Here is a 12,427-nt window from a genome sequence, read left to right on the forward strand (position 1 = left end):
TGGGATGTTATGAATAATTACTGGTATAAATATTTGTGTACAGATTTTTTTGTGGACAGATATTTTAATTTCTTCTTATGTGTATTCCTGGAAGTCTAACTGCTGGAGCACATGGTAATACTGTTTAACATTTTGAGAAATGGCCACATTGTTTTCCAAAGTGGTTACATCATTTTACATTTCCACTCGGGTTCCAGTTTCTTCACATCCTCTCTCACACTTATTTGTCATTTGATAATAGTCATTCTCGTGGGTGTGAAGTGGTATCTCATTGTGGTTTTGAATTTCATTTTTCTGATGACTAATGATGTCATGTGCTAGTTGGCTGTTTGTGTATTTGCTTTGAAGAAATATCTTCAGGTTGAGCTTTTTAAAAAGCATCTGTTGCCAAGTTTTACTTTGAATAATATACTTGAAACCAAAATATGAATTATATTATAGCTAGACCATTAATTGTCACTTGACCTTCTTAGAGTATATTGAAACTTTGAAGATGGACATATGGGAATAATTGATAAGGGTTACTCTTTTTAATGGAATTTGACTTGGTCTATTTTTTTTTTTTCTAGTGCTTCTTTGGAATTTGGAAATCTGGATGAAAGCTCTTTGGTTCAAACAAATGGGAGTGATCTCAGTGCAGAAGACAGAGAGCTTCTGAAAGCTTATCACCATAGTTTTGATGATGAAAAAGTAGACTTGGATTTGATTATGCATCTTCTATACAATATCTGCCATAGTTGTGAAGCTGGTAAATGAATATTGTCTAAAAGAACTGGAACAAAAATATATTCTTTGTTTTAGAAATTAATATTTTGTATATATAAATTTTTATATGATTCCATTGATAATCACTATCTCTTTAAATGTTATAGGTATTAGAGCTTATCAGTACTTGAAAGCATATATAGTTCATTATATCTAGTTGTTTTGATTGATTCTTGTTTTACAAAGAGATTGAATGTTGAAAAAATCATTCTTCTTCAAGGTGCAATACTGATTTTTCTACCTGGATATGATGAAATTGTTGGTCTGAGGGATCGCATCCTGTTTGATGACAAGCGGTTTGCTGATAATGCACATAGGTAAAAGCTAACACTTTGCATTTGTTACTTTTAATAACAGTTAGGTATCACAGTATATTTTCTCTTAATTGTCAACAGATATCAAGTCTTTATGCTTCATTCAAATATGCAAACATCTGATCAAAAGAAGGTATTAAAAAACCCACCTGCAGGTGTTCGAAAAATAGTAAGCTTCATAAAATCTTCATTTTTCCATTTTGTTAGTCATTGGTTTTACATTCATATTAACTATGATATAAAATTCTATTGCAGATCCTTTCTACAAATATTGCCGAAACCAGCATCACAGTCAATGATGTTGTCTTTGTTATTGATTCTGGTAAGGTGAAAGAGGTATGTATGAATAAATTGCATTTTTACTTAAATGAAGAAGGTTAAGTTCCATAACAATAAATATTTTTATGAGCAGAATTCATCTTAATGGGGAAACTTGTGGTTCTAGGATGAATTTGACATAGTAAATGTTGGTTTCACTGAAGTGAATATTCTACCTTAAACAATTCAGTTTGTAGGGTTTGTCTTATTATTCTAACAGTTTAGTTTCTGCAGCTTCCCTGTGGCTCAGATGGTAAAGAAACCGCCTGCAATGCAGGAGAACCAGGTTTGATCCTTGGGTTGGGAAGATCCCCTGGAGAAGGAAATGACAACCCACTCCTGTATTCTTGCCTTGAGAATCCTATGGACAGAGGAGTCCATGGGGTTGCAAAGAGTCGGACACAACTGAGTGACTAACACACACACACACTAATTATTAGGAAGAAAATGAAGCATTTGGCTAGTAACTGAAAGTTTTGTCAATGTGGAAATTTGATTACATACTTTGTATGTTTCTTTCTACTTATGGGCATGGACTCTGTCCTTGTTCATTGTTACATGTCCAGTGCTCTGCATGTATATTAATGGGTATTCAAAAAATATTTAGTTCAAAGAAACTCTCTTTACTTCAAGAAAACAAACATAAAACCAGGCTTCAGCAAATGATGGCTACCAGAAGAATTGGGCCCATCAACTGCTTTTGTAAAAATAAATTTTATTGGAATAATGCCACGTTCTTGTCCACTTTTACCCATTGTCTGACTGCTTTCATACTGCAATGGCAGATTTGAGTAGTTGCAACAGAACCCCTCTGCAAAGGCTAAAAAATTTCTGCTAACACCTGATATAAATAAAAGTCAGTGTTTATTTCCTTGTAGTATTGCAGTGCCCACCAATTCTCAGTATCCCTAATTTTGGTCAGTCCTTTCATGAAAGAATTGAAAATTTTTGGTTTTTCAAGGAAATAAATGCTATCCATCTTGGGAAAACAAATCATGTCTGCTCTAGTGGATATAAATGATCATTTTTAATGTGAAAAGAAGTTACCTTTGTGTATTATTAAGAAAACTGATGATAGTGTCAAAAGTTATTTTATACACAAAATTGATAAATGTAATATTTTATTAAAAACAAAGTAAGCAGCATCTTTTCTAAAAATGTCATAATAAACTGGAAGAAAACCCATTTATATTTATTTATGTAGTTATTTTATGAAAAGGAAGGTATAAAGTCACTAGAGTGTATATATTCTAGTTGGCAATGAATTCTTTTAAAATATTTCTCTCTAGTAAATTTTCACTTTAGTAGTGAAAATATGGGGTTAGTAGTGGTTCTTTTTAATCTCTTTTGTAACATTCTGGATAGGCTAATACATTAGTAGTTCAGCAGGAGATAAAATGGATGGGGTTGAAAATTCTTCATTTGGGAATAGGATTACTTTAGTGATTATTACTGTTCTCTCTGATCAGCTCCTGAAAAGTATTTCAGAAAGTGTCTTTCCCTGATGACTCCTATTCCCCACAATGATGTAAATCTGATAGAAAATGACCTTGAGAGAATAGATCAATTCTCTCCAATCTTGATTTTTTTCAGAACTGACTGCCATTATCCAAGTGTAGTAGAGTAAAACAAATAGCTTAGCAAGGCACAGCATGAGGAAGTTTTACAGCTCTTCAGAGTTTAGTTTTTCTTCTTCTCCCTTAGAGTGATTGTAGCCAGAAATCTGGATTTTATTTTTAAAAATCAGTACCCTGTGCTAATTAGTCAAAAGGGACTCTGAATTAAACTTGGCATGTTAAAATATATTCATGTTTTCTATCTCTTCTTAAATACCTTTTATGTATTAACATGAAGGTGATTTAAATATTACAGAAATCCTTTGATGCACTGAATTTTGTTACAATGTTAAAAATGGTATGGATTTCCAAAGCTAGCGCCATACAACGAAAAGGCAGGTAATGTATATTTAATGAACATTCATTCAATTCCAATTCAAATGGGAACATATTTAATGTATATTCTACTTTCTATAAAATGTTAAAATCTTCATGTTTGTCTTAATTTTTATATTATTTTTTCAAAGCAGACCATTTTAATACTTATTTTAAAGTCAAATTTAGGTTATATTAAAAGTAAAAATTTTTGCCTTGTATAATCTACACTCAGAACATGTAAAAAATTTAAAAAATGAAAATAAAAGCAATGTAAGATAAAACTAATTTCTGTACTATACAAAAAAACTCGGAATAAATCAGTTAAATAAAGATCACTACATTAACCTCATGTATACCACATGTATCTCACATATATGTGAAGAAACGCAAGTTAATGAGGTACTAGTTTTTGCTTATCAGGTTGGTATCAATGAAAATGTGTAAGTTGGGAAAAGCATAGGTCAGTAGGCTTTCATAGTTTGTTACTGGAAGTGTGAATTGGTGTGACTTCTTCACAGGATGATTTGAAATTGTTTATCCAGATCTCCCTTTTTGCAGTGGATTCCACTTCTCATAATTTATCCTGAGTATACTTGCACATGTGTGTAAAGATATATGTTTAAGAATGCTTTTAGGCAGTATATTATTAGTAGTGAAAAATCTGGGAACACTGTAATGTCCATAAATAGTGAAGTGGTTAAGTAAATTATATTATTGCCACATAATGTCTTACTAAGTAACTGTTAAAAGGAAATATGTAGATATATGTGTCTTATGTGGATAAGTTTTCAGAAACTCGTATTAATTGAAAAAGTAAGGTATAAAGCATATATCTAGTATTTTCTTGTGCTAAAAAATATCTGTATATGTTTACATATGTATTTAGACATACATTGTCAAAGCAGAGAACAATATTAAAAAATGGGTTTTTGACTGAGAAGGAGGACAAAACAAAAGATTATATTATCTAAACTTAGTTGATAAAGCAGCAGCAGAGTTTGAGAAGATTGACTCAAATTTTGAAAGAAGTTTTGTGGGTAAAATGCTATCAAATAGCATGGCGTGCTTCAGAGAAATCATTTATGAAAGGAAGAATCCATAAATGTGGCAGACTTCATTGTTGTCTTATTTTAACAAATTGCCATAACTTCCAGCCTTCAGCTGATCAGCAGTCATCAACATTGAGGCATGACCCTCCACCAGCAAGTAGATTATGACTTTGAAGGCCAAAATGATGGCTAGCATTTTTTTAGTGATAAAGTATTTTTAAAATTAAGATATACACATTGTTTTTTTAGATGTAATGCTATTACATGCTTAATGTACTACAGTATAGTGTAAAACAACTCTTCTGAGTACTTGGAAACCAAAACATTCTTGTGACTCGCTTTGTTGTGTGTGTTACATCGTTTATTGTTATGTTGTTTGTTATTATGTTTATTATGTGTGCTTTATTGCCATAGTCTGGAACTGAACCTGAAATACCTCTAAGGTATGCCTGTAAATAATTCAAGAGGTACTCAGGAGAGTAATATTGGTGATTGTATGTTCAGGAGGTGAGGGGTAGGGAATAGAGTGGAATGAAGGATGTCTTACAGGTTTCTAAGAAAATTTTGTGGATGGTGGTGCTATTGTCAGGTGAAATGTGAAAAGTGGTGATATGAGGACAGTTAATTTTTGATTGTGTTGAGTTTGAGTTGACTGTGGAAAATCCAGGGGGAGCTAAGAGGCTTCTAAAATACAGGTCCAGATTAGGATAATGAGACCTAGATGGGTGAAATTTGAAGTTACGAGGATTATTAATTTCACTTGGGAGAGAGAGTAGAGTAAGGAGAGCAGAGATCTGAGGTCTGACCTCAGAGGAACATCAGCATTTAAGGACTGTGGAAGGATAGGAATTTCTTAGAGGAGGCTAGTTAGGTGGGAAAACTAATGTCTATGTAGTCAGGGAAATGGTGAATGAAAGAATGGTCCAACAATGTCAGATTTTCTAACTTGTATAACACTGTGTTATAGCTCTGTTTTTCTCTCTGGATTGTGAACTTTGTGGGAATAGAGATATTTCTGTATCTCTGTCACTTGATATTAGCCTTGCTATTAGCTGACACAAGGACATTAAATGAAATTAAAAGTCACTGCTTTTCTTCAAAGTATATTTCTGGTACTTTACAGAACATTATGCAAGTCTCTGATGATGAGGTAAATGACACTCCTTTAAAGTTGTATAAATGCATAACTTCCACAACTCTTATCAGTGGACCTAAACACAGTGCTTGGTATCAGCTTCATAAAACTGATTAAATTTAAATTGCTATATATTTATTCATGCTTTATTTTTTATTCACTTTTATTTGTGTGTGTGTGTATATATATATATATATGTATTAAATTTTTTACCATTTTCTAGAAGTATTACTTGTCAAGTAGATATCATTCATGAATCTCACTTGTAAATGAAATAATTGAATTTCACACCTATGAAGTATCTTTTCAAAGGTTGGGGGATCAGTATCAGAGTACAGATTGAAACTCAGACGTCCTGATACTGGTTTATTGTTCTGTCTCCTAAATCACATTGCTTTTCCAGTTTCCCTCTTATGGTTTTTATTCCTTGTTTGAGCCTTAATTTTGTGTTTTAATTTTAAGGGCAGGGCGATGCAGACCTGGAATTTGTTTCCGGCTGTTCAGTAGACTTCGATTCCAGAATATGTTGGAATTTCAGACTCCAGAGCTTTTGAGGATGCCATTACAGGTGGAAATTTACTAAATTCTAAAACGCTATGTTTGTGGGTGAGGGAGGAGAGGGATCATTTCAACTTACACTGATTGGACTTAAAAACAAATCAATTTATAAAATAAAATTCTAAAATATATATTATGGAGGGTCATTATATAAAACTAAAATTTTTTTCTATGAGAAAATTTAATTCAGAAATCTCCAAAATTTTAAAGAGCTGCTTGAGTGCATTTCAGTTATAGTATAGTTTGTAAATATACTGTTCTTTTTACTGTACCATTTTAGGATTCTGGCAACCACATCAGTGTTCACCTTTTAAATTCTCAATGAGAACTAGAAATGAGCATTTAAGGTCCAAAAGATAATACCAAAATCTCAGTTCAAGTTGCTGAGCTTACTTTGTTTTGTAACTGAGTTCACTGAGATTTCCTGGTCTATATCAGTTATTTTCCTTTTAGTTTTCTGATTTAATGGAACAATCAAACACTGTGTAGTTTGTTGGGAAAGCTAATTAGTTTGATTCTTTGGTGTGCCAAGCTACATGCTGGCTTCCAAATCTTAAAGAGACACTGGATCATATTATTGGCATCCATATACCTAGATGACTTCCCACTTCTCCATGCCTATGTGTCATTATTTTCTGTTCTTCTTATGATGGAATGAAGAATTCTTAACAAGAGCCTAAATCGTCTCTCCTGCTTGTGTCTCTGGTTTTAATTTTTAATTCATACCTTTCCTCTGCTGTCTACTCATACTAGTAGCTTCAATTTTTCAAGCACATTTTGTTTCTTTGTATCTCAGGGCCTTCATATGTGCCATCCCCTCTCCGTAGAATCCACCACATTATTCCTTCTCTGATTAACTAATCTTTACATAGGAGTTAATACAGGAGACTTAAGAGATGCGGGTTTGATCCCTAGATCAGGAAGATTCTGTGGAGGAGAGCATGGAAACCCACTCCAGTATCTTTGCCTGGAAAATCCCTTGGACAGCAGAGGCTGGAGGGCTAGAGTACATAGGGTCGCAGAGAATCAGACACAACTGAAGCTACTTAGCACGCACAATCTTTACATCTTAATTTGTGTCATTTCTTTAGAGAATTGTCTTTGACTTCCCATGACCACCTCCTCTTGCCATTTCTTGAACCTCATGTTTACGTCTTTAGTTCCTTTTATCCTTCATTATCACAACTGTAATTAAGTAGTTAATTATATAATTATTCTGTTTTTCACACACAATGAAAATCCATGAGGGATTTTCTATAGACACTGCCTATGCTCTTCTTTTTCTCCAACTTGATGTGTAGTGCCTAGCATCTAGCAAGCACTTAAATATTTGTCGAATAGAGAAAAGGTTGTAGAATGCAGTATAAAGGGGAAAAAAAGATTTTTGGACAGTGACTATTATTGTTATATATAAGGACTATGTGAGAAGACACTGCCAGCAGGGACAGTAGTGATCTTGATAGGAGTAATGGGAGATGATTATTAAGATTCTCACACTAACGTATGAGCCCATCTTTCATAGAAAGATCTTTCATGGAATGACATTGTTTCCTTTGCTGGTCATTTTAATCAGGGACTCTACTAGTCTCTGTTGGGGATCTATAATTTCTATGATTTTTAAAAAAATGAAAATCAGCTATAAATGTCAACATTCAAAATTATTTGCTCTTTTTATTTACAGGAACTGTGTTTACATACAAAGCTTTTAGCCCCAGTTAATTGTGCTATTGCTGATTTCCTTATGAAAGCTCCTGAACCTCCACCAGCTTTAATTGTAAGAAATGCTGTACAAATGCTTAAGGTTGGTATCTTTATAGACTTATTTTACCTGACTATTTTACTTGAAGTTTAAACCAATTGATAATATGTCTTAAGTAATTTTGTACCTTACAAAATTATCTTAATAATCATGTATTTTGAATAATGCTTTCATGGTAATTATAGTAAAACAGTAGTTATGGTTCATTTTTACATGATATATTTGAAGCAGAAAATTTTTTTATGAGATGTAACAGCAAAAGAAAATTTATGTTCTTGTATTTTGCTTATGGATTTTTAAGTATAGGGTTTGATTAAACAGTTTTGATCATGTCAATTTATATTTTATATCCTTTTATTTAGACAATAGATGCAATGGATGCATGGGAAGATCTCACTGAACTTGGGTATCATTTGGCTGACTTGCCAGTAGAGCCACATCTTGGTAAAATGGTCCTGTGTGCTGTTGTTTTGAAGTGTCTGGATCCCATCCTTACAATTGCCTGCACACTAGCTTATCGAGATCCTTTTGTCCTGCCAACTCAGGCCTCTCAGAAACGTGCAGCTATGCTTTGTAGGAAACGTTTCACTGCAGGAACTTTCAGTGACCACATGGCACTTCTCAGAGCATTCCAGGTAATATTATTGTCATTTTATTTTTGAAATGTTGCTAAACACATTTCTAGAGTAAGTGTAACAAATTAAAAAAAGTAGATATGATTCCATTAATTTTATTTCATTATAAAGTCACATTTTATTAATAGCTCCGAAGAATACCTTCCTACTACTAATATGTTAAAATTGTTATGCTTTTCTCTAGTTTATTTCATTTTCTCAATTTTCTCCTTGTAGAAATATGTGTATATATACACATTTTTTACTTTTATGTATATTTATTTTTTTGTAAGCTCAAATTCCTTATCTTTAATCATATCTTATTCAGGAATGCTGTAAAATTTTAGTTAAGAAGCAACTGTATATTACTCAAAGTGTATAGAACAAAACTTAGAAGAAAATTATTTTTAATTTAATATCTATTTATTGACTTTTTAGAGTATACCTCTTTCTTGTGTACTCAAGACAGTATACTAAGAATTTAATTTTATAAAGCAAAATCCAAAAATCACTTAAAAATTTTAAGATAATGTGAGAAATTGAGGAAAGTAATAAATGGGAAAGAAAGGATAAGAATAGTGAGCCTGAGTAAAGGAAATGATATTGCAATTAAAAAAATAATAATTGTAAGCTCTTTTGTGGGCATTATTGAACAGAGGTTGATGCATTGCTATTAATTGGGTATATCAGATACTATATATCATAATATTAAGTGATAATATTGTAATCAGAGGAAGATTTGGCGTGGAATTCCTTTCTAGTCTGTTTTTTCCCCAGCTTTTCAGTTATATTCTGAAACAAGAGAACTCGTTTTCAAAGAGAAGCTTTACTATCCTACATATAGGTAATTTCTAGGAATCTCACTTTCCATTCTTACACAGAGTAGGAAGTTGATATAAAGGTTATTTTTAGAGGCCTGGAGTTACAGGATTCTTAGATATAATGGTATTATGATGGCTTAGTTGGAAATCTCTCATACTTTAGTGGAGGAAAACTAGCAGGCACATCTATAAAGGTGAATATTTTTACATAGCTAGGTATTTAGGTTAACTGATACTTCATTACTGTTAGAACTTTATAAACTCAGTGACTTTCATAGCATCATAGCATTTGAGTATAAATTATCTAATGATAATTCTATTTGATTACAAAGTCTTAGATTTTATTTATTTATTTATTTATTTATTTAAATTTATTTTTATTAGTTGGAGGCTAATTACTTTACAATATTGTAGTAGTTTTTGCCATACATTGACATGAATCAGCCATGGATTTACATGTGTTCCCCATCCTGACCCCCCCCTCCCACCTCCTTCTCCATCCCATCCCTTTGAATCTTCCCAGTGAATTATTTATTCTTAAAAAATGAGATATAATTGACATATAACATTATATTAGTTTTAGGTGTAGAGCCTGATGACAGTATTTGTATATATTGTGAAATGATCACCACAATAAGTCTAGTTAACATCCATCACTATGTTGTTGTTGTTTAGTTGCTAAGTCATGTCTGACTCTTTGCGATCCCATGAACTGCTGCATGCCAGACCTTTCTGTCCTCCACTGTCTCCTGGAGTTTGCTCAGACTCATGTTGATTGAGTCAGTGATGCCATCCAACCATCTCATCCTCTGTTACCCCTTCTCCTCTTGCCCTCAATCTTTCCCATCATCCAGGTCTTTTCTGGAGTTGGCTTTTTGCATCCGGTGGCCAAAGTATTGGTGCTTCAGCTTCAGCACCAGTCCCTCCAATGAATAATTACAGTTGATTTCCTTTAGGACTGACTGGTTGGATCTCCTTGCTGTCCAAGGGACTCTCAAGAGTCTTCTCCAACACCACAGTTCAAAAGCATCAATTCTTCAGCCTTCAGCCTTCTTTATAGTTCAAATCTCACATCCATACATGACTACTGGAAAAACCGTAGCTTTGACTAGATGGACCTTTGTTGGTAAAGTTATGTGTCTTCTTTTTAATACATTGTCTAGGTTTGTCATAGCTGTTCTTCCAAGGAGCAAGCATCTTTTAATTTCATGACTGCAGTCACCATTCACAGTGATTTTGGAGCACAAGGAAATGAAATCTGACACTCTTTCCCCATCTATTCGCCATGAAGTGATAGGACCGATGCCATTATCTTTGTTTCTTGAATATTGAGTTTAAGCCAGCTTTTTCCTTCTACCTTCATCAAGAGGCTCTTTAGTTCCTCTTTACTTTCTGCCATTAAAGTGGTATCATCTGCATATCTGAGGTTATTGGTATTTCTCCCAGCAATCTTGATTCCAGCTTGTGCTTCATCCTGCCCAGCATTTCAAATGATGTACTCTGCATATAAGTTAAATAAGCAGGGTGACAGTATACCATCTTCTGCCCAGTTTTGAACCAGTCAGTTGTTCCTTGTCCAGTTCTAACTGTTGCTTCTTGCCCTGCATACAGGTTCCTCAGGAGGCAGGTAATGGGGTCTTGTATTTCCATCTCAGTAAGAATATTCCACAGTTTGTTGTGATCCACACAAAGGTTTTACCGTAGTTAATGAAGCAGAAGTAGATGTTTTATGGGAATTCGCTTACTTTTTCTATGATCCAGTGTATGTTGGCAATTTGATCTCTGGTTCATCTGCCTTTTCTAAATCCATTTCGTACCTCTGGAAGTTCTTATTTCATGTACTGCTGAAGCCTAGCTTGAAGGATTTTGAGCATTACCTTGCTGGCGTGTGAAATGAGTGCAGTTGTACAGTAATTTGAACATTCTTTGGCTTTGCCTTTCTTTGGGATTGGAATGAAAACTGACCTTTTCCAGTCTTGTGGCTGTCGCTGAGTTATCCAAATTTGCTGACATAATGAGTGCAGCACTTTCACAGCATCATCTTTGAGGATTTTAAGTAGCTCAGCTGGAATTCTATCAGCTCCCCTAGCTTTGTTCATAGTGATGCTTCCTAAGGCCCACTTGGCTTCAGACTCGAGGATGTCTGGCTCTAGGTGAGTGACCACATCGTTGTGGTTATTGGGTCATTAAGAGCTTTATTGTACAGTTCTTCTGTGTATTCTTGTCATCTTTTCTTAATCTCTTCCACTTCTGTTAGGTCCTTGCTGTTTTTGTCCTTTATTGTGTCTATCTTTGCATAAAATGTTCCCTTGGTATCTCTAATTTTCTTAAAGAGATCTCTAGTCTTTCCCATTCTGTTGTTTTCCTTTACTTTGCATTGTTCCCTTAAGAAGGCTTTCTTATCTTTCCTTGCTAAAAATGTTTTTCTTGTGATAAGAGCTTTTAAGGCCTGTTCTCTAGTCTGTTAACTAAAATTGTGATCATTTCACAATACATACACGTATTGAATCATTATATTATGCACCTAAAGCTAATGTTATAAGTCAATTATGTCTCAATAGAAAAAGTTACTCTTGGGGACTTCCTGGTGGTCCAGTGGTTAAGACTCTGTGCTCTGTGTTCAGGGGGTGCAGGTTTGACCCCTCATCAGGGAACTAAGATCCTACATGCTGTGTGGTGTAGCCAAAAAACCAAAATTACTCTCAGATGAACTTATTTACAAAACAGAAATAGAGTCACAGATGTTGAAAACAAGCTTCTGGTTACTAAAGGGAAAAGGAGGAGGGAGGGATAGATTGAGAGATGGAAATCGACATGTATGTATGTAGTAGTAGTGTATGTATACACTACTATATATAAAATAGCTGTTGAAAGCTTGCTGTATCTCACAGGGAACTCTGCTCAGTCCTCTGTAATGACCTATGGGGAAAAGAATAAAGAAGAGTGGATATATGTATGGGTATAACTGGTTCACTTTGCTGTGCAGAGAAACTAACACAGATTGTAAATCAACTATATTCCAGTAAAAATTACTTAAAAAATAAATGTTCTTGTCAAAAATGAAGAAAATTACTCTCTTAGAAACTTTACAGTATACAGTACAGTGTTATTAACTATAGACCATGCTGTACATTACATCCTCAGGACTTATTTATTTTAT

The 12,427-nt window shown here is 33.8% G+C and overlaps 1 protein-coding gene across 4 annotated transcripts in view; it reads left to right on the top strand.

The window, feature by feature from the left end:
• Window positions 1–12,427, top strand: part of YTHDC2 (YTH N6-methyladenosine RNA binding protein C2) — a 64,585-nt gene that overhangs the window by 33,447 nt on the left and 18,711 nt on the right. For all 4 annotated transcript variants that reach the window (XM_065940950.1, XM_065940951.1, XM_065940952.1 and 1 more), the window contains exons 13-20: window positions 570–748; window positions 986–1,082; window positions 1,161–1,248; window positions 1,335–1,415; window positions 3,270–3,352; window positions 5,978–6,083; window positions 7,755–7,874; window positions 8,195–8,467. In XM_065940950.1, coding sequence (XP_065797022.1) covers window positions 570–748; window positions 986–1,082; window positions 1,161–1,248; window positions 1,335–1,415; window positions 3,270–3,352; window positions 5,978–6,083; window positions 7,755–7,874; window positions 8,195–8,467 — 1,027 coding nt within the window. The remainder of the gene's footprint in view (window positions 1–569; window positions 749–985; window positions 1,083–1,160; window positions 1,249–1,334; window positions 1,416–3,269; window positions 3,353–5,977; window positions 6,084–7,754; window positions 7,875–8,194; window positions 8,468–12,427) is intronic.

Source organism: Muntiacus reevesi, chromosome 7 (assembly GCF_963930625.1).
Source record: "Muntiacus reevesi chromosome 7, mMunRee1.1, whole genome shotgun sequence".
In the NCBI taxonomy this organism is placed as follows: Eukaryota; Metazoa; Chordata; class Mammalia; order Artiodactyla; family Cervidae; genus Muntiacus; species Muntiacus reevesi.